Source organism: Mirounga angustirostris, unplaced genomic scaffold (genome assembly GCF_029215605.1).
Source record: "Mirounga angustirostris isolate CCGP_5_RB_7025 unplaced genomic scaffold, mMirAng1.0.hap1 SCAF_5, whole genome shotgun sequence".
In the NCBI taxonomy this organism is placed as follows: domain Eukaryota; kingdom Metazoa; phylum Chordata; class Mammalia; order Carnivora; family Phocidae; genus Mirounga; species Mirounga angustirostris.
The window spans coordinates 163676030-163699197 of record NW_026991713.1 but is presented as its reverse complement, the minus strand read 5'-3'; the positions used below and the strand labels follow the sequence as shown (position 1 = coordinate 163699197).

Below are 23168 nucleotides of genomic sequence, written 5' to 3'. Positions count from 1 at the left end.
TTGGCAGGGTTGGTTTCTTCTGAGACCTCTCTCCTTGGCTTGTAGAAGGTTGTCTTCCCCATGTCTGCATATGATCTTCCCTCTGCGTCTGTGTCTTAATCTCTTCTTATTAGGGACGCCAGTCATATGGCTTAGGGCCCACCCTTATTTATTGTGTGTATGAGTAAAGCGATAGAAGTTTATTAAGTGAAGATACAGAAAAAGCTCAAGAATGAGAGGGGTCCTGACAGGGTTGCCAAGAGGGCCTTTAGGGTTGGTCCTTTATAGAAAGCTAACCAGGGAACTTAAATCCTTTTAACATCTCTATTGATAACACCTTCAACGGTTTCCTTCCTTTTTTAGGGGCTGGTTATTCTTTGTTGGTCACAGGTGATTATCATAAAGACACCCACCCCCACATGCCTAGGGCAGGGTAGGGCCCACCCCTATGACCTTATTTTAAATTAATTGCCTCTTTAAACACCCTATCTCCAAATACAGTCACATTCGGAGGTACTGGGGGCTAGGACTTTAGCATATAAGTTTTTGTGGTGGGGGGAGGACACAGTTTGGCCCATAAGAGCCAATATTGCACAGATTTGAAGACCATTATCCTACTAAGAGGAAGCTTCATCTGTAGGGTTCAAGTGCAGGCAGCAGTCAAGTGTAAGCAGTTTACCTATACAGCTCCCTGCCAGGTCTGCAAAGGTAAGCAGATTAGCTAAGCCCTGCCAGGGTTGCATGTCAGGGGAGGGGGAGGGATCCCGTACTTTTACCCCTCTTCTTGAGTTCTGAGTCATGTTATTAAATCCAAGAATTAATGATTTATCTGTCCATGGTCACTGGCAGCACTGGACCATGACCAGCCTCCCATGTAAAACTTGGAACATGGAGAAATATAACAGAATCCAAGTTTTAGCCAGTAGGTGCACCCTCAAGGGGAAAAGAGAGGAAGGAACTTGTATACGGATATATTTCTCCTTCCTAAGGAAATCAGGAGATGGGGAAAGGCAGGAGTATAGACCAGTAGTCCTCCCTCTACATAGAAGGAAACATTAGGAGTGGGGACAATGTGTCCTCCCCACCAATGTTATGCAAGAGGGGTGCTAGAACCCTTTCCTGAAGGGGTTCCCATGTTCTTTCCCGCTGAGCTCTTTCATGAAACCAAGCATATTAGTTTTATCTTGCCGTATAACAAATTACCCCCAAAATTAGCAGCTTTAAACAACACACCTTTAAAACAGGTCCTATGGGGGCGCCTGGGTGGCTCAGTTGGTTAAGCGACTGCCTTCGGCTCAGGTCATGATCCTGGAGTCCCTGGATCGAGTCCCGCATCAGGCTCCCTGCTCGGCAGGGAGTCTGCTTCTCCCTCTGACCCTCCCCCCTCTCATGCTCTCTGTCTCTCATTCTCTCTGTCTCAAATAAATAAATAAATAAATAAATAAAATCTTAAAAAAAAATAAAAAATAAAACAGGTCCTACGGACTTTGAGCTTAGGGTCTCTTAAGGTCAAAGTCAAGGTGTTGGCTGCGCTGGGGTCTTACCTAGCTCGGGGGAAGAATCCACTTCCAAAGGAGTTGAGGTTGTTGGCCACATTTAGTTCCTTGCTGCGTAGGGCTGTGCCCGATGTTTTCTTGCTGGCTGTCAGCTGGGGGCAGCTCTTTAGAGACCTCCACGTTCCTCATCACGCAGCTCTCCTCATCTTCAAGCCAGCAACAGCTCAGAATCCTCCTGCTTCAAGTCTTTGACTTCTTTTTCTGCTACCAGCTGAAGAAAACTCTGCGTTTAAGGGGCTACCTGATTGGGTGATAATCTCTGTATCTTAACATCAACTGACTTGGAACTTTAATTACATCTTTAGTTAGATCTGCAGAATCCATTCACAGCAGTGCCTTGCTTAGTGTTTGATTGAAAAACCGGGGGCCAGGAATTTTAAGGGGTTATCTTTAGAATTCTGCCTATCACACAAGGAATTCTCATCTTTGCCCCGGACCTTGAGAGAAGGCAGTTCCTCTCTGCCACAGGTTTCTTAGATCCTAGCCCGGCACGTGGACAGGAAAGTGTGTTACATGCTCTCTCGTCTGGAGAGACCACAATCAACTCTTCAAATGGCTCATAAATTGCTAGCATGATTGTGTGAATTAGGAAAAGGTACCCCTTCCTTCAAACAATTTACTGCCATCTGTTGGAAATTTGTTGTAATAACTACACAGATCTCTATCAGGAAGTGAATGGCACAATGCGGTGTGTAACTTACACAACTCTGAGCAGTGGCCCTGATCCCAGTGGGATCAGATACATCCTCTGCATTCCAACCACTTGCCCACATTGTGGTCTCTGGAGACATGTTTTCCCAGAACCTTCTTTCTGACATTCGTCATCTATTTTTATCTGTTGATGATTTGGGGGAAATGTGAACTAGAATATCCATCAATTGGCCTGAATCGGGCAGTGAATTAACACACAGGAAAATAAACAACATGTTTTGCCAGTGGCTTGATCTAATCTACTTGGTTATATCCATAAGCAAATACCCAAGATTTTCTAAGGAGCAAACCCTGAAGTAACAGCGATATTAAGGTAATAATAACAGCCACTAATGTTCCTCTGTGCCTATATCTCTATCCATATATAAATATAGATCAGATATATGCATAATACACATACACTCACATATATACATAATCTCCTTTAATCCTACAGGAACCCTGTTGAGTAGGGATTATTATCCTGACAAGGTAGACAAGAAAACAGGCCTAGTGATGTTATATTACTTGTCCAAGGTCAAGGATAAAAAGGAGCTGAGCCACCTAGCCAAAAACCAAAACAAAAAGCCCAGCTGAGTTAGGACTCACACCGATGCCGTGGGATCCAAAGCCCATGCTTCTAACCACTTAAGTGGAGATTAGCTAAGTGCCTAAACCCTGAATTGAGACCTTAACTCCCCCCCTCTTGAAGAGAAGGCAAGGCTGCTCCTCGGGGGGCCTGGGACGTCTTAGCTGTATTCATGAGAATGGCCTGAAGGGAAAAGCGTGGTAGGTCGTTGTTTGTGGCTGAAAGATAGGGATGGCCAGTGGGACTTGGAAGGAGAAAAAATGCTAGGGCCTGTCCTTTTGACCACAGTATCTCCAGCACCTGGCACCCTCTTGGCGCCCAGTTAGCATCTGCTGAATGACCGAAAGCTACCTGACCAACCAGACACCCAACATGCCTGCCAGAGGCCCCGTCTGTGCTTTGTGTCTCCGATGTTTGCCCGCACCACCACCCCTTCCCTCTCCAATCCGTGCGCTCATCAGAACTGGATTTGAGATCATCCTATGCTGCAGGCCCTGGGCCAAGTGTTGTACCTGCACCTGCTCATTTAAGGGGAAGTCAGAACCCCCTGATAGATGATTTCATATTTGACAGGCTTCCGGGCTGGAGAGAAATATTTACTACCTTCTGTACTCTGTCCAATGCTCACTTTATTAGACTATAACAAAAAAGAAAAAAATTGAAAACCATTTGTTTTCCACAGGGGACTTAGGCTTTGATTACAAATTTGACCAATTAAATTACCTTAAATAATTTAACTGTAAAGACAAAGTCAATATGGTGGATTCTTTTGACTACTCGTATGCTTTAAGCATTTACAAATAGAGTAATGACAGCATTTATTACAACCCTGCCATCAAAACTGGTTATAAAAGTGCTAAAACCATGGGTTTAACCTTCTTTTGTCCTTATTCCAACACCTTTCTGAGGTTCCAATTTTTTTTACCTTTCTAGGGCTTCAGTAATTCTACCAGTTATTATTTTTATAACTTCCTAGAGTTTTTTTAAAGATTTTATTTATTTATTTGACAGAGACAGCACTAGCAGCGGGGGCAGCAGGCAGAGGGAGAAGCAGACTCCCCACCAAGCAGAGAGCCCAACGTGGGGCTCGATCCCAGGACCCTGAGATCATGACCCAGGACCCTGAGATCATGACCTGAGCCAGAGGCAGATGCTTAACCGACTGAGCCACCCAGGCGCCCCCTAGAGTTTTTGTAATCCTACTAGACCCAAAAGAAAAAGGAAACTGTCTCAGAATAAGCTCAGGTTGCAGGTTCTGGCCAGAGACATGGGATCAGGTGGCACAGCTCTGAGGATTCAAAACTGAGGATCATTAGCCCCAGTGCCATTTATATAAAGTTTTCTTGTTACCTTGGGTAGCTTTTGAGTTTCTTTCTTTTTCTCTTTCTCGTTTATTCTTTCTTTCTTCTTTTTCTCTTTCTCTCTCTTTCTTTTATATGCTTTAAAGAAAAACTCATTATGGAAAATGTCAAACAAATACAAAAGTAAATACAGTTTATAGACTCTCCACGAACCCACTACTCAACTCGAACAATTTCAACTCATGACTACTGATTCTCCTCCCTTATTATTTTGAAGCAAATCTCATACATGATAGAATGTCATCTGAACTGTTTCAGTATGATACTCTAAAAGATTAAGGATTTTATTTTTTGTAAAGATTTTTTAAAGTAATCCGTATACTCAACGTGGGGCTGGAACTTACATTCCCAAGATCAAGCGTCACATTCTCCATGACTGAGCCATCCAAGCACCCCAAGATTAAGGATTTTAAACCACAGTGCCATCATCACAATTAAAATTTTTAAATAATCATTCCTTAATATTGAATATCCAATGTGTTTGAATTTTCAATTTGAATAAATGTTCCATAAGTGCCAACTAAAAATTTTTCAGCTTGTTTGAATCAAAATACAAACAAGACCTAATACATGTAACTGGTTTATATACAGATACTAATTTCTGAAACTTGGTGTCTTTCTCAGAGATGGTACATTCAACTTTTGTATGGTCGTCAATACCTGAACTATTGTCCTTTTATTATGATGAAAGACCTGGTCTGTTGGCACTAGTAAAACCCATTATTAACTTATAATTGGTAAGGTCGCCAAAGTTTCACATATACCCTTCCGTGCCCTTCCCCTGACAGAGGATCTCAAACCTGGCTGCACATTAGAATCTGGACATCTTGGGGTGCCTGGGTGGCTCAGTTATTAAGCGTCTGCCTTCGGCTCAGGTCATGATCCCAGGGTCCTGGGATCGAGCCCCGCATCGGGCTCCCTGCTCGGCGGGCAGCCTGCTTCTCCCTCTCCCACTCCCCCTGCTTGTGTTCCCTCTCTCGCTGTGTCTCTCTCTGTCAAATAAATAAATAAAGTCTAAAAAAAAAAAAAAAGAGTCTGGACATCTTTTTTTGTTGTTGAGATAAAATACACATAACATAAAATTTATCATGTTGACCATTTTTAAGTGGACAGTTCCGTAGCCTTAAGCACATTCATTTTGTTGTGCAACCATCACCACTATCCATCTCCAGAACTCTTTTCATCTTGTAAAACTGAAACTGTGCACATTAACTGATAACTCCTCTTTCCCCCCAGCCCCTGGCCACCACCATCCCACTTTCTGACTCTGAATTTGACCACTCTAGGGACCTCCTATAAGTGGAATCTTACAGTACTTGTTGTTTTGTTTTTTGGCTTATTTCACTTAATATAATGTCCTCATGGTCCATCTGTGCTGTAGCCTGTGTCAGAATTTCCTTCCTTTTTAAGGCTGGGTAATATTCCATTGTATATAATACCCCACGTTTTGTTTATCCACTCATCCATTAATGGACACTTGGGTTGCTTCCATCCCTTGACTATTGTCAATAATGCCACTATGAACACGGGTGTTCAAATATTTCTTTAAGACTGTGCTTTCGGGCGCCTGGGTGGCTCAGTTGGTTAAGCGACTGCCTTCGGCTCAGGTCATGATCCTGGAGTCCCGGGATCGAGTCCCGCATCGGGCTCCCTGCTCGGCGGGGAGTCTGCTTCTCCCTCTGACCCTCCTCCCTCTCATGCTCTCTGTCTCTCATTCTCTCTGTCTCAAATAAATAAATAAAATCTTAAAAAAAAAAAAAAGACTGTGCTTTCAATTTTTTTTTGGATACATACTCATTAGCGGAATTGCCAGCTCTTTATTTTTTAAGATTATTTATTTATTTGAGAGAGAGCACGAGCGGCAGGGGGAGGGGCAGAGGGAGAAGCAGACTCCCTGCTGAGCAGGAAGCCAACTTGAGGCTCGATCCCAGGACCCCAAGATGACCTGAGCCAAAAGCAGCCGCTTAACTGACTGAGCCACCCAGGCGCTCCTTGCCAGCTCTTTTTTGAGGGCCTGTCACACTGTTTTCCATAGCGGCTGCACCATTTTACATTTCTACCAACCGTGCACAAGGGTTTCAATTTCTCCATATCTTCATCAACATTTGCTATTTTCTGGTTTTGTTTTGTTTTGTTTTGTTTTGTTTTAACAGTAGCTATCCAAATGAGTGTGATTTTTGTGGTTTTGTGGTTTTCCCATTGTGGTTTTGATTTGCATTTCCCTAATAGTGATGTTGAGCATCTTTTCATGTACTTGTTATCCATTTGTGGTGTTCTTTGGAGAAATGGTTGTTGGATTCCTGTGCCCATTTTTCAGTCAGTTTGTTACTTTTATGATTGTTAAGTTGTGAGAGTTCTTTATCCTGAATAAGAATCCCTTATTATAGAATCTGGGGATCTTTTGTGATGGGGCCTGTAGCTCAGTATTTTTATTTTATTATTTTATTATTTATTTATTTATTTTCATAGCCCGGTATTTTTTTAAGTTCCTCAGGTTGAAAAGAATTTTCTTAGGAGATGAGGTAATAAGTATGTTGAAGCTAGTTCTCATCAGGACAAATGGGTGCATCATCAGCTAGAACAGGGTTGACATCTCCTCCTACCTGGGTACTGTTTGTATTTATCAGTGCTGTTCAGTCATGGTAACCCTGCCTTACCCAGGGTCACTGGGCTCACAGTTTCCTCCTTGCACAGAGAGAAATGAGTTCATATTTCTGCCTTATAAATAGAAGTAGAGGAATAATAGATGAATCAAAATATCCGTATATTTACACTTTCCTATTTATAAAAATCATCAAAATTATACATACCTATTCTCATCACCTTTCTAGTCCATCTCCCTATAGGAGTACCTCTAGTACCTGTAGGAGAGTGTACCTGTCTTACAACTACCTTTCTGAAGATTTTATATTTACTTTCTACTTTTGAGTCGTTTAGGGACTCACAGCCTTCCCCAGACGTTTCACTTAAGCATAATGATTGTTACAGATTTTAGGGTGCTCAAATTGTAACAGCTTTGGAAATGGTAGTCCGTTTAATTAGGATATTTGTCTTTGTAACACTACCCCTGATATCCTTGAAAATATCCTTGTTTTCTGGCATCAACAGGATGCTCGTAGATTTTTCTTGTCTAAGAAATGGAATCAGCTACCCTCCAAGGACTCCTGGTTATTTTATTTGTTTTTTCTCTCTTTGTTTAAAATTATGTTATCCCTGGTTATTTTAATGGTAAATAATATAAGACACCCATATCTGGGCATTAGGGGTATACATGGTAGTTAGTGCCGGGGGCGGGTACTGGACCTCACTTGGTAGCGACAGAGTTGGAAAGAATTTTAAGGTACAGGTTTATATTTGATCTTTCTGATTTAACATAGCACTGCTGTGCCCCACCATCCTGATTGTCTGTGGACCCCCTGGTCACACTGACAGTCCTTTGAGGCTGCCTTTACCATTATCCCCACCTTACAGCTGAACAGACTGCAAGAAGTTAGGTAACTTGTCTAAAATCACACTGCAACGAAGTGCGGAGCTGCCCAGCTCTGTCAAATTTCAGCAGCCGGGTCCCCACAAAGCCCTGCCTCAACCTCCACCTGCTGTCAGAAACACAGAACTCTGTCATTTGCAAAGATTCTCCACCAAGTTGCCCCATTTAAGATTCCCAAGGCAGGGTTTTCCTAGTCTTGGGTGGAGGGAGGAGAAAACACCACCCAGATTCTTCTTCTCCTTCTGCAGGATTCGGGAATGAGAATGACCAGAAGAGCCCTCCACGAGAAAGGTCTGAAGACAGAGCCCCTCAGGAGGCTCCTTCCCAGAAGGGGCCTCCGGACAAACGCCCGGCCCGGCTCCGCGGTGCTGCCGGACACCAGAGCTCCCGGGGGAGGAAGCAAGGCCCCGAGGGCACCCAGGACGATCCCCCAGGGGAAGGGGAGGTGAGCTGGCTCCCCAGGCAAGGCGAGGCCCTTGGGTCTCTCTTGGCCGCCCCAAGATCCAGCCACCGACCCGTGCCGCGAGGGTGGAAAGAGCCCCCCAACCCTACAGCTACCGCAGGCACTTCGGGGCCGAGCGGCCCTCGCCCGCCTCGAACCTAAGGTCACAGCACCCATCTTGCTCGCCACGGACCCCCGCACAGTGAGCGGGCCCACCGGCACCCCAAGTGTGCAAAGGGCTTGGGCACACCTCGGACCTCACCCAGCGCCTGAGGACGCTTCGCCGCCAGAGGCCCCGGCCGCACTGGAGTGTGGGGACCGCAGCGGCCACCTCCTCCCGCACCAGCGCGCCCACCCCCGCGTCCGCCGGCCTCCAGCGTCCGGTGACACCCGGCGGCCAGCCCTGCGGCCGCGTCGCCCCCAGGCCCCGCGAGGCCCACGCACGCGCAGAGACCCCGTCCCCCCGCCCCCCCCCAGCCACCGAACCCCCATCTCCCGCCCCAAGCCCCATCTCCACCCCTACCCCAACCCCCCCTCCCCCACCTCCACTGCGCCCCCCACCGCCACCCCAGCCCCACCCACGGGAGGCCCACGGAGGCCGGGCCGCGGGCAGGGTTACCTCAAGCACCAGAGGACGCGCTCCAAGAGCTTCTACCGGGTGCCAACCTCACCAGTCCCCTGGGAAACCCCGTGGGACAGAGGCCTTTCTGCCTGGCCCCCGCCCGCCTCACAGCCTGGCCCCGCCGTCCTGGGCTAGTGGGGAGGGCCTGAGGCTTCTGGCAGAGCCCAGAGACCTGGAACATCCCCGCCTGGAGAAGGCCGGGGACACATGAGCCCTGTGAGAGGTTCCAAGGGCTTTCACCAAGCTCTTCTTTCCCAAGTCCACTGCTGGGCCTGTCATATTAGGAAATTATGTCTCCCGTTTACCGAGAGCTTACTCTGTGCCAGGCATTGCGATTTACAGCGATGATCTCATTTAATCCTCACAACATCCCAGTGACACCAGCGTTCTCATGATCGGCGTTTTACAGATGGAGAAACTAAGTCTCAGAGAGGTTAAGGGACCTGCCCAAAGTCACACAGCCAGTATGTACGGAAGCAGCACACAGCCCTGGGTCGGCCTGCCTGATTCCACGGCCCGGCCTGCGGCAGCGGCCCTATTGCTACAAGAGTTAAAGGCGCAGCTTTGACAGGGCATCCAATTACAGAGCAATTACATAAAACTGTATACTAAAATGAGCAGACACTCTCTGGAATGAGATTGCAATAAAACTTGAGCCTTCACATAGTTCACATTGAGACCAAAGCTTCAGGCTCAGCCCATGGATCCCTGAAGTAACCTTTTCTCAGACCTCTGCCTTTAGAGGGATGTTGGCCAAGGAAGCTCTACTCCAGGATCTGCTCCTGTGCAGAGACTCCCTGGAAGCCAGGAAAGATGGACTCTCCATAGTTTGCCATCCCACTGCGCTGCTTGGGAAGTTCATCCAGTTCCTGTGGGCTAGGGTATCCAATTTCCCAACAGATACTCATCTTCAGGATTTGGAAATGAGAAATTGGAATTCTTGGGAATTCCTGAAATCATACTACTCTGTATTTTTCATAACTTTCTGTATTTTTTAATAAATAAGAGTAGTTACAAAGAACTGTAGGCTATAGCAAATATTAAAAAACCAAAAAATACCAGAGAACATTATTGGGTAACATTTGAGTAACAAAATGTTTTTTTTTTTTTTAAAGATTTTATTTATTTATTTGTGAGAGAGAATGAGAGACAGAGAGCACGAGAGGGAGGAGGGTCAGAGGGAGAAGCAGACTCCCCGCTGAGCAGGGAGCCCGATGCGGGACTCGATCCCGGGACTCCAGGATCATGACCTGAGCCAAAGGCAGTCGCTTAACCGACTGAGCCACCCAGGCGCCCTGAGTAACAAAATGTTTAAATCTTCAACAAGATATCTGTACCACACAGCAGTATGTGTTGAAATTGCCAATTTGAGGACTAGTTTTTTTCCAAAATTTGATTCTTGTAACATCATTCATAGGATTTGTGTGAGATATATGATGCATGTAAACAGATTAATACTCTGTGAAAATGACTGTTTACAGCAGATAGGGCCACAGATCCACTTGTGATATGGCAACAGCTATGAAAAAGAATGATTAGACTGTGACCACTTCTCCTTTTTAAACAAATATTTATTTATTTAAGTAATCTCTACACCCACCATGGGGCTCAAACTCATGAAGCTGAGATCAAGAGTCACACACTCCTCTGACAGAGCCAGCCAGGCACCCCCACTTCTCTCATTCTGATCCAAGTTCCCAACATGTTTACCTTAATCTTGGACTCCGTATATCATCATTTCCTTCTCATGCTTTCTACTTGATGTCAGTGATTCTTTCATACCAGGAATGCCTCTATGTTTATTGTTAAGCATGAATTCTCACGGAGAATTATAACACTTTTTCCTATTTTCCCAATCTCTTGACTGATTGGTCTTGGGATTCAGAAAAACATCAATTTCCCAGAAAATGTCAGGAAGGACTCCCTGCATAGAAATACTATTCTGGGCTGAACAAGATTGGCAAAGCAAGGCTGCTACAGAAATAATTACCTAGTATCTCATCAGACCCAGTCACTGATGCTTCCTGGTTTCAGGGGCCTCAGAGCCAGAAGATCCAATTGTGGATCTCAGCTCTGCCAGTTTCTGGGTGTGAGACTTTGGGCAAGTCACTTTACCTCTCTGAGCTTCCATTCAATGGATAAGATGGTGCCTGGAAATAATATACTTGTTTTGTGAGGCAATATTGTAGAAGGGTTAATTAAAAGTATGGCTTTAGAGTCAGATGGTTTGAGGTTTGAATCCGTTACTTACTACCTCTTTGATTTGGGGCAAGTTCTAGCCACTCTGAGCCCCATTTTTCTCCTCTGTAAAATGGAAAAGCTGAGCCCACTTCATAGGATTTGGGTGAGTTTAAATGAGATCACGTATGAAAATGCTTCACACAGAGCATGGTACAGTGTAAATGCTTGATAAACGAGGACCAGAGTAGTTATTACCTGCTGTATCTACCTCACAGGGCCGTTGTGAGGACAAAAGGGAGGTTATGTTGTGGAGTTGCTTTCTAAGCTGTGAAGTGGTGTCCACGTTCTTCCCTTTCCTTCAGAGATGGGATGGTCAGAAGCTACTGACAGATATTAGAGCTATCTCCAAGTAAGAGGCCTGGGGCTACTTCCTGATATCCACGGAAGGTAGCTGTATGGGGGAGAGGTGTCACCATGGTTACCTGAAAAACAGGGTTTAGTTGCAATCAAGTGGGCAAACTCTGGCATCATCTGAATTGGGGCACACTTGGGGGGTTGGCGGGGGGAGATGATTTTCAGAAAGAGGCTTTGGAGAAAGGACTGTGTTAAATGGAGCCTGCCCACTATAGGTTTGTTTAATAGGGATTGGATCAGGGGAAGGGGATGTGGAAAAGAAGGTGGCGAGGGGGCTCTTTGACTATTGTCTGAAGCCCTGTCCTTGACTAAACCCAGGAAACGATCCTATTAGCTGGAACCAGTGCATCCTGCCCCTGCTGTGCGTGACCTATGATGTTCATTCATCCCGAGACAGTAGACCAAACATGGATCAAAGGGCTTTCCAGAGATGAGCTTCTGTAATCCGGACAGCAGACCTGTAAAGAGAATACTAGCACTACTCCCATTTTGCAGATGGGGGCTCGGGGTCTGGGAAAGTTAAGTCCATTGCCCAAGGTCACACAGCCTATTTGTAGTTGAGTCAAGATTCTTCTTGTCTTGAGACAAGAGTCCAAGCCCTTAGTCCCCACCAGGCCACCTCAGCTCATGAGATGCCAGGTGCTGAGCTTGAACAAGGAAAAAGGAAACACAAATGTATGGAGTTTGGCGCCTAACTGGTTCCTCACTTGTCTTCTGTGACAACTCTCTCTCTCTCCCGATATTACTCCTACTTTTCTGGACACAGTTTCTTCGCTTCCAGAGACATTTTTCTCTGCGTAGCCCTGAAGTCTGGGTCCTCCCGGCCCCATTCCTTGGACTCTTTTCTCTTTCTTTTGCACATACAAGTCTGTGAGGGATCTTCCTGTTGCCCACAGCTTCGGCTACTGGTCATCTCTTTAATCCAAACTGCCCCTCCAAGCACCAGCATGATCCAGCCAACTGCCTCCTCGACATCCCCATCTGAGGTTCCAGGCTCTCAGCTGAATTCATCATCTCTCCCTTAGCATAAGTCTCCCTCCGAGTTCCCCTTCTTCCTTACCATGGCCTCTTAGTTTCAAGTACTGGTGTAGCGATAGGGAATCCAAGAAGCCTGCACAGACAGCCTCATGAGTCTGTTCCTGCAGCTAGACGTGGACTGTAGGGTGTGTTCTCTGAGAGCTGCCAACAATTTAGGGGTGCACTTGGAGGGTGGAATTCATCATTTAATCTGCTGTGTCCTAAGTGCCCAGCAGTGTGTCAGGTCCAGGAGCAGGGGTGGAGGATACATTCAGGGGTGAAACAGATGGGATCCCTGGCTTTAGGGAGCTTTCAGGCTACTAGAGAAGATGGACATTAGGAATCCTCCCAAAATACGAAATCTTACAAACTGTGATAAGTATCATGAAGGAAAAGTTCAGGGAGCTACGAAAGAATATAATAGGTCTGTATTAGGTTGGAGTGGGGGTCAAAGGCCATTTTGAGAAATGGTAATTACTATATCCCTGAGAACTGAGTTGGGGGGAAGAGAATTCCATATAGAGGCAATAGTAGGTGTGTGTATGAAGACCCAGACGTGTGTTGGGGAAACTGAAAGGCAGCCACGTCAATGGAGCTGAGTATGCTGGCCATGATGACTGGTCAAGATAAGACTGGACAGTCTGGCTGGGGGTGGTGCCTGGTGCCTTGTGGGCCATGGTAAGGAGCCTAGATTTTTTGGTTTGACTTTTTATTTGGAAATAATTTCAAAGTTACAGAAAAGTGAATAGTACAATGGACATCTGTCTGTCCTTTATCCCAAATTCATCTGTTAAAATTACTAATTCTTTATATGAAGGGTTACAGGTGACTTATTCTGAACTATTGGAGAATAAGTTGCATAGATCACATTCTTTTACCCCTAAACAGTTACAATGTATACAAAAACAAGTATCCATTTCACTAAATTTAACATTAATGCAACACAGTATCTCATTTACCACCCATTTTGTCAATCACCTCAATAATGTCCTTTACATAGCATTTTTCCTCTAGTCCAGGATCCAGTCTAGAAATGAAGTGATGCATTCCACTGTCATTTCTGTTTAGTCTCCTTTAATCTGGAATAGTTGGCTTTGTCTTTTATGACATTGACATGATGGAAAAATTCAGTTTTCCCCATTAAGAGAATATTTCTCATTTTGGGGTCTGTCCTCTGTTTCTTCATCACACATCCCCGCTGGAAGATGACATGTTATTGTGTCTTTCTCACTGAGGCAACAAAAGGCACACACTGCCTATCTCCTCCTTCTTAGTGATTTAAATATTGTCTGATTAATCTATAGTTACTGTTTTTCCCTTGTCACTGATAAGCAATCAGGGAGATAGTTATAGCCATGCAGATATCCTATTCCAGAGATTACTAAGTAGATGAAATTTATCATCCATCAAGTCTTCTTGCCTAAAGCAAATCAGTGTCAGGAGGGTTAGAGAATGACTCTAGCTCTCTCTCCCCTTGACATTCTTCTGCTGATTTATTTATATATTTATTATTAGCAGGGACTTTTGGGTTTCTATTTTCCAATAATTTTAGTTATTAACCTTAATTATTTTGGTGCTCAAATTATCCCAGATATGGCCAGGGGGAGCCCCTTAAAACTAGACCTGGATTCTATCCCAGCTTCACTGGACCGGCATGGTTCAATTTGCGTATTAGACACTGTGTATGAGAATGCATTGTACGGGCACAGAGGAGGAAGTAGGGAGACCTGGCAGGTGGCCCTTGTGTAGTCCAGGCGGGAGATGTGGCTTAGACCAGGGAATTAATTTGGATGTTCAAGAAAATTTAGCGATACAATCAGCAGGAACTCGTGGTTCAGGAAATGTGCAAGCAATCAGAGAGGGATCGACCGGAGTAGCTGGGTGGATGGTGGAGATATTTACTGATATGGGGGAAGACAAGCAGAGTAAGGCGGTCAGGAGGGATGGGTATTTTAGACAGTTGAGTTTGAGATGTCTTTGACATCCAGGTGAAGATGTCAAGTAGTAATTAGATATGTTTTGTTCTGGAGAGAAGTTCAGACCAAAAAAAAATTTAGGAGTTGTCACATATGGATGATTTTTGAGTCCATGGTCCTGGATGAAATGCTGTAAGGGGAGAATATGTAGTGAGGAATGAGAGGGGCCAGACTGGGAATCCTAAGGGAGTTCACTGTTTGGGGGCATGCGTGTGTGTGGCAGGAGATGGCAAAGGGGAGATGGGGGGCCAGGTCATGGAGCCTGCAATGTCAGGCCAAATCCTGAGGGCTATGGGGAACCACTGAAGGGTTCTGAGTAGGGGAGTGAATGCCAGGGTATGATCTGAGTTTTAGAAAGATTGTTCTGACAGCCAAGTAAGGATGATCTGGAGAGTCATGGAAGTGGCTAATGCTATGGTTCTTTCTAAAGTAAATCTGCTATCCTCTTGCCACTGGAGATTGCTCAGATGGATCCGTGTGTCTGGGATGCCCTCTCCTTATTCACCTGGGCACAAAAAAGATGATCAACAGATCTGCCTTGGCTGCACTTATCGGCCTCCGGAATGAGAGCAGCCCCCATCTCCCTGCCTCATTTTAGCTGGAGGGCACAGCTTGCTTCTGGAACTTTTTCTTAGCCAGGTGCATTGTAGGTGGGAGTGTGCACGATCTGGTCCCTGAGATTTGTGGGAGTCTGGCTACTGTGATCCTCTGCCCTCTCATGCTTTGAGTTCAGTGTGGGCTCTGCCAGCCAGGCAACTGCCCATTCAAAGTATGTTGTCCCCTCTGCACCCCTGCACGTGCTAAGGAAAATGGGTTGAGTCTGGATAAACATTCTAGTGCATCCTTCATTTACCAGGGGTGGTGCTGTGCAGGAGGCCCGCAATCCTGTCTAGAGCATGTCGACAGCCCATTGGAGACACAAATAAGCAAAGGCAGAATTTTGAGAGACCACAGGGAGGGCCAGATGTTCTGGAAGCCCAAGAAAGCAAGATTGTTACTAGTTGGAGAAATGAGGGAAGGTTCCCTGGACAAGGTGGCATTTGAACCGGGCCTTGAGGACAGAGAGGACTATTTTCCATTTCACAAAGGAAATATTTGATTATTCAAGCAGAAAAGAAAAATAAGGAAAAAAATCAAGGCCCCCCCCTCACATTTTATTGACATTGTCCACACAATCGTTGTTGGTTATGTGAATATCCCATTAGGCGGCTGCTTTATATAGTTAGCCCTCTTACTGTTAGAATAATTCATTTCCAGGCCTCAAGACATTGGCTTAGAGCCTGTGGCTGGGCAGTGGGGATAGAAGCAACCCCGGGACCAAACGCAACTCAGGAATCAGTGCTTGAGCCCATCCACTCATTCCTTCCATTCAGCAAACGTTTATTAAGGACTCACCTCTCCCAGGCCCTGAGGATACACTGATGATCAGGACATACTTCCTGTCTAGGAACTCAAGTCTAATAGAACGGGAACCACGGGTGGAGATAATTTACTGTAAAGCACGTGAAGATGCCCCAGACAGGCGCATTGCGTGCAAGATGCGGTGCTGACACGGAGACTAGCTGGGGGCACGGAGGCCTTGGCGGTAGAGGAGCGCATGCGCAGTGAGAAGGGGGAGGCTTGAGGACACCTGTCAGAGGACCAAGTTCCCGCGGACCACCGCAGCATACCTCTGTCCACAGGCTGGAAGGCACATCTCTCCTACTCTTATGGGTGTTTGCTTTTTTCTGTTTTCTGTTTTAAATATTTCCTTTCTCCTACTTTTATGGGGGGGGCTATTTTTTTCTTTCTTTTTTAATATTTTATTTATTTGAGAGAGAGAGAGCGAGCCAGAGAGAGAGCACAAATGGAGGGGAGTGGCAGAGGGAGAAGTAGACTCCCTGCTGAGCAGGGAGCCCGATGCGGGGCTCGATCCCAGGACCCTGGGATCATGACCTGAGCCGAAGGCAGACGCTTAACCGACTGAGCCACCCAGGCGCCCTGGGGCGGGGGTGGGGGGGCTATTTTTATGCTCTTTTCCAAAATCTCAACTTCTGTGCTTCATTCATTCATTTTATTTTTCTCTTTTTGACTCTAAAAGCATTTAAGGCTGTTACTTTTACCTCTGCAGATAGTTTTGACTGTATCCTATTTTTAAAATTATTTTCTAAATAGTTTGTTTTTTACTTCTGATTTACCTCTGTCCTAAGAGTAATTTGATATGCTATTCACGTTTTTCCATTTCGAAGTGGCATGTTTTATATTACTGTTAGCTGTATTGCATTTGATCAGAGACTGACTTTTAGAATTTCCACTTTTCAAAATTTACCAAAATGTTCTCTGTAGCTTAATATTTGTTGAATTTTGTCACTGTCCATGGAACTTGAATAGAAGGTACACTATTTGTTTTCAGGTTAAAAAAATTTGTGTGGTCATATCTTCTATGTCCTTATTTATTTTTTGATTACTTGTTCAGAATATGTGTTAGAATATTTCCAATAAAACCGTTTTTCATGTTTCTCCTAGTATTACTCAACATTTTATTTCATGGATCTTTGGTATTTAACACATGAGAAATTAATTACATTGTGGAGTCAAGACAGCCTGGATTTAAACCTTGGCTCCATCATTTATTTGCTTAGACTCCTTATCCAGAAAATGAAGATAATAATGGTATCTCCCTTGTATAATTGTTGGATTAGGTGAGGTGAATGTAAACCGTGGCACATGGTAAGTGCTCAATAAAGCTAGAATTCACTGTCCTGATTGTTGTTATATCGCCTGGCTGACCATTGCTGGCATCCGAAGCCTCTGCTATGGAGGCAGAAAAGGCCTTGAAGAACCTCTTTCTTTTTCTCTAGCCAGTGCACATTTGGTAAACAGAATGCCCCATGCAGAACATCAGAAGTCACTGTGGAAAATGGGGAAAGCTGAGAGCTTCCCAGCATGCGAACACAGAATGACACATATTAGTTTTGATGGTGGGATCACTGGGTCAACCTGTGCATGGACATGTATCAGTGGCATTCTCCAGCCTTTCATGCGAGGATGGGGCAGGTGGGATGCCAGGAAGAGGGAGAGGGCCCAGCTTTCCCCAGATGTCATTTCAAACACTGGGTCCTCAACCTCAGATCCTCAGGTCCCTTTTACCAGCCCTGCGAGCTGGGATTCTGTAGGTTTCCCTGCCAATTCCTTACACCTGCAACCTTCAGAGGTTCACTCTTGGACACCGGAGGCATTTATTCATGGGAACTTTGATGTCCTCACACCCTCCCTGCTCCGGGGGGGCTTATAGTCAGTGATTGGCATGTCAGCACTAAAGTCCAGCTACTTGGTGGGAGCAGGACCAATTTTGCAGTGCTATTTACACTCCAGAGCTGCTCCCACACTGGCTAGTCTTCTTCCCATGCTTACCTTGCTCACCTACTTCATTCCCTTAATGGGTTTTCCTGAGAACCCTTCTTTAATAAATCACTTGCTTGGATTAAGCTTCTGGGAGAATCTGACCTAAGATAAACTGCTTCACTCCTTCCTGGCAGGAGGAATTGTGATATGGACTGAGCATAGTAGTGAGTTCACGTCTTTTTCTTTTCTTTTCTTTTTCTTTTCTTTTTTTTTTTTTTTTTTTTTTGAGTTTATGTCCTTTGGGATGCAAGAGACATAAATCCAAACGTGGTAGCTTGGACAAGAAGGTCAGAAGGATGCGGAGTCTCCCAAGTCATCCCAAGAAGGAAAGGAGTACCCCTGGGCCACAGACGCATCTGAAATCAGGGCATTCTCTCCCCAGCTCTCTTGATGACTCAGGTGTGCTTTATTCTCTGCGAGCAGTATTTCCAAATAGCTGGTAGTAAGACTGCACACAGTGGCCCGACCTCACTTTCCTTAGCTCTTCCCTGCTTTGTTCAGTTTAGGACCAAATGGCCACAACTGGGGCAAAGGAGATATTTAGCACAATGGGGTGATTCTTTTTTTTTTTTTAAAGATTTTATTTATTTATTTGAGAGAGAGAGAATGAGAGAGAGCACATGAGAGGGGGGAGGGCCAGAGGGAGAAGCAGACTCCCTGCTGAACAGGGAGCCCGATGCGGGACTCGATCCCGGGACTCCAGGATCATGACCTGAGCTGAAGGCAGTCGCTTAACCAACTGAGCCACCCAGGCGCCCAATGGGGTGATTCTTGACTCTAGATTCTCTTCTATTCCTGGTGAAGGAGGGGCTGTGGCAGAAGGGAGGGGTGCTGGACAGAAAAAAAAAAGCTGATGACCACCACATAACTCCTTTGATGAAAAGAGCAGTGAACTTAGAAAGCATGGCTTACTTTTACACCCATGTTCACAGCAGCACTATTCACAACAGCTAAAGGCAGAAACAACTCAAATGTCCATCAACAGACAAATTGATAAACTGTGATATATATATACACACCAAATGGAATATTATTTGGCCTTTAAAAGGAAGGAAATTCTGATACATGCTACAGTGTGGATGCACCATGAGAACATTATGCTGAGTGAAATAAGCCAGTCACAAAAAGACAAATACTGTATGATTCCACTGATATGAGGTACCTAGAACAGGCAAGTTCACAAAGACAGAAAAGAGAATAGAGGTTACCAAGGGATAGTGGGAACAGGAATAGGAGATTGTTGTTTAATGAGTACAGAATGTCTGTTTAGAATAATGAAAAAGTTCTCAAAATGAGTAGTGGTGATGATTGCATAACATAAGAATGTATTTAATGGCCAGTGGATTGTGCACTTAAAAAGGGCAAAGTATTAGAATTCTCCAGAGACGGGCACCTGGGTGGCTCAGTCGTTAAGCGTCTGCCTTCGGCTCAGGTCATGATCCCAGGGTCCTGGGATCGAGCCCCGCATCGGGCTCCCTGCTCCGCGGGAGGCCTGCTTCTCCCTCTCCCACTCCCCCTGCTTGTGTTCCCTCTCTCGCTGTGTCTCTCTCTGTCAAATAAATAAAATCTTTAAAAAAATAGAATTCTCCAGAGAAACATAACTGATATATATTATGAAGAGATTTGTTACAAGGGATTGGCTCTTGCAATGATAGGGAAGCTGAGAAATCCCAACACAGGAGCCAGTGATGTATGTTTCAGTCTGAGTCTAAGAACGAAGGAGGAAGACCAATGTCCCAGCTCAAAGAAGCCAGGCAGAGAGAATTCTTTCCTACTCAGCCTTTTATTCTATTCAGGTCATCAATACACGGAATGATGTCCACCCACAGAATGATGTCCACAAAGCAGGTAGGGCAATCTGCTTTACTCAGTCTACCAACTCAAATTTTTTAAAAGATTAATTTATTGGGGCACCTGGGTGGCTCAGTCGTTGAGCATCTGCCTTCGGCTCAGGTCATGATCCCAGGGTCCTGGGATGGAGTCCCGCATTGGGCTCCCTGCTCAGCGTGGAGTCTGCTTCTCCCTCTCACACTCCCCCTGCTTGTGTTCCCTCTCTCGCTGTGTCTCTCTCTGTCATATAAATAAATAAAATCTTTTTTTAAAAAATTATTTATTTATTTACTTATTTGAGGGAGAGAGAGAACATGAGCAAGGGGGAGAGGGAGAAACAGACTCCCCACTGAGGAAGGAGCCCGATGTGGGACTCGATCCCAGGACCCCCAGATCACGACCAGAGCCGAAGGTAGATGCTTAACCGACCGAGCCACCCAGGTGTCCCACCAACTCAAATCCAGAAACATCCTCACAGCCATACCCAGAAATAATGTTTAACCAAACATCTGGGCCCCCTAAGGCTCAGTCAGGTTGACACATATAATTAACCATCACAATTGGTAAACTTTATGTTATGTATATTTTACCACAATAAAAAGCAAAGGCATTGCTTAATGTTGACCTCTGGCTGAAATGGAGTAACTGGGACCAGGTTACCCTCTTGCCTGAGATAACAACAAGACAAAATACACAAAACAATGATTTTCAAGACACTGGACATGACAAGGAAGGACAGTGATCCCTGATGGTTTCACTGGTGAATTCTACCGAACATTTATTTGTTTATTTATTTGTGTGTGTGTGAGAGAGAGAGAGCACAAGCAGGGGAAGTGGCAGGCAGAGGGAGAAGCAGGCTCCCCACTGAGCAAGGAGCCCAATGCAGGACTTGATCCCAGAACCCCGGAATCATGACCTGAGCTAAAGGCAGATGCTTAACCGACTGAGCCACCCACACATCCCAGTCTACCGAACATTTAAAAAAGAATTAACATCAATTCTTCTCAAACTCTTTCAAAAAACAGAAGAGGAGGGAATACTTCCTAACTCATGAGGCCAGGATTACTCTGATACCAAAGTCAGACCAAAACAACACAAGAAAAGAAAATTACAGACCAATATTACTTATGAATATTGATATAAAAATCCTCAACAAAATACCAGGAAACCAAATGCAATAGCATATTGAAAGGATTGGGACAGGAGTGCCTGGGTGGCTCAATCAGTTAAGTGTCTGACTCTTGATTTCCCCTCAGATCATGATCTTAGGGTTGTGAGATCTAGCCCCATATTGAGCTTTGCACTGAGTATGGATCTTGCTTAAGATTCTCTCTCCCTCTCCCTCTACCCATACCCCTCCCCCCACCTGCTTGCTCTCTCTCTCGAAAAAAAAAAAAAAGGATTGGGGTGCCTCACTGGCTCTGTCTGTGGAGCATGTGACTCTTCATCTCGGGGTTGTGAGTTCGAGCCCCATGTTGGGTGTAGAGATTACTTAAAAACAAAATCCATAGATAAATAGATAGGTAGAGATAGATAGATAAATAGATAGGGAAATAGATCAAACACCATGACCAATTAGGATTTATCCCAGAAATGCAAGCATGGTTTAACACACAAAAATTAACCAGCATAATACAGCCCACTAATCGAATAAAAGGAAAAAAATACATGATCTTCTCAATTGATGTTATAACACATATGACAAATTTCAACACTTTTTAAGATAAAAACATTCAGTACACTAGGAATAGAAGGGATCTTTTTCAACATCATAAAGTGCAGTTATGAAAAACCCACAGGTAACATGGTGGTGAAACTCTGAAAGTTTTCCCTCTGAGGTAAAGGACAAGACAGGGATGCCCACTTTCACCACTGCTATTCCAAGTTCTAGCCAGAGCAATTAGGCAAGGAAAAGAAATAGAAAGCATACAAATTAGAAAAGAAGTAGAGCTATATCTATTCACAGATGACATGATCTTATACATGGAAAATAAATCCTAAAGATCTACCAAAAAGGGGTGCCTGGGTGGCTCAGTCGTTAGGCGTCTGCCAGGGTCCTGGGATCGAGCCCCGCATCAGGCTCCCTGCTCCGCGGCGAGCCTGCTTCTCCTTCTCCCACTCCCCCTGCTGTGTTCCTCTCTCGCTGTGTCTCTCTCTGTCAAATAAATAAAATCTTAAAAAAAAAAAAGATCTACCAAAAAGCACTAGAGCTAATAAACAAATTCAGCAAAGTTGCAGGGTACAAGATTAACATAAAAAAAAATCAGCTGTGTTTCTATACATCAGCTATGAACCATCCAAAAGGAAAATTTCATCTACAGTGGTATTAAAAAGAATAAAATACCTAGGAATAAATTTAACCAAGGAGATGAAAGACCTGTATGCTAAAAATTGCAAAACATTATAGAAAGAAATTAAAGAAGACCCAAATTAATGGAAAGACAACTTGTGTTTATGGATTGAAACACTTAATATTGTAAAGATGGCAATGCTGCCCAAAGTGATCTACAGATTCAATGCAATCCCTATAAAATGCCAACGGCTGTTTGTTTTTGTGTGTGTGTGTGTTTGTTTGTTTTTGTTTTTGTAGAAATAGAAGAGCCGGGCGACTGGGTGGCTCAGTTGGTTAAGTGACTGCCTTCGGCTCAGGTCGTGATCCTGGAGTCCCAGGATCGAGTCCCGCATCGGGCTCCCTGCTCAGGGGGGAGTCTGCTTCTCCCTCTGACCCTCCCCCCCTCATGCTCTATCTCATTCTCTCTCTCAAATAAATAAATAAAATCTTAAAAAAAAAAAAAGAAATAGAAGAGCCAATCTTTAATTTATATGGAATTGCAAGGGGTCCTGGGGAGCTAAAACAACTTTGAAAAAGGAGAACAAATTTGGAGAATTCATACTTCCCAATTTTAGAATTTATTGCAGTGCTACAGTAATCAAAACAGTATGGTACTTGCATAGAAATAGACACATAGATCAATGGGATAGAAATGAGAGTCCAGAAATAAATCCATGCATCTGTGGTCATTTGATTTTTGTAAGGGTGCCAAACCACTCAATGTGGAAGGAATTGGTGCTGGGGCAACTGGATATCCACATGCAAAAGCATAAAGCTGGACCCATACCTATATCATATGTAAAAATTAACTCATAACGAATCAATGACCTAAATAAAAGAGCTAAAGTATAACTCTTAGAAGAAAATAAAGTGGTAAATCTTCATGACCTTGAATTTGGCAATGGAATTTTAGATATGATATGATACTAAAATCAGGAAATAAAATATATCATATTATAAATAAATAAATAAAATAAATAAAATAAAATCATGAATAACAAAAGGATAAATTGGATGTAATGTAGGCACTTATATCTATAAATTTCCCTCTAAGCACTTATATATTTTGTATGTAATGTTTTCATTACATACATGTGATTCATTTCACAGTGTATACAAACACCAAATCATTACATCGTACACTGAAACTAATACAATGTTCTATGTCAATTATACCTCAAAAAGTTGTTTGATTCAATCTTTTTAAATTTACCGAGACCAAAAATAAATAAATAAATAAATAAATTTACTGAGACTTTTTAAAAAAAAGATTTATTTATTTCAGGGGCGCTCGGGTGGCTCAATCAA

General features: G+C 44.3%; 1 protein-coding gene across 1 annotated transcript in view; it reads left to right on the top strand.

Moving 5' to 3' along the window:
• The window catches only part of BCL7C (BAF chromatin remodeling complex subunit BCL7C), a 49965-nt gene extending 33153 nt beyond the window's left edge, over nt 1-16812 (top strand). The window contains exon 6 of the mRNA XM_045875368.3: nt 7911-16812. Within this exon, the coding sequence (XP_045731324.1) occupies nt 7911-8111 (201 nt within the window). The 3' untranslated portion in view covers nt 8112-16812. The remainder of the gene's footprint in view (nt 1-7910) is intronic.
• The last annotated feature ends 6356 nt before the right edge of the window (nt 16813-23168 follow it).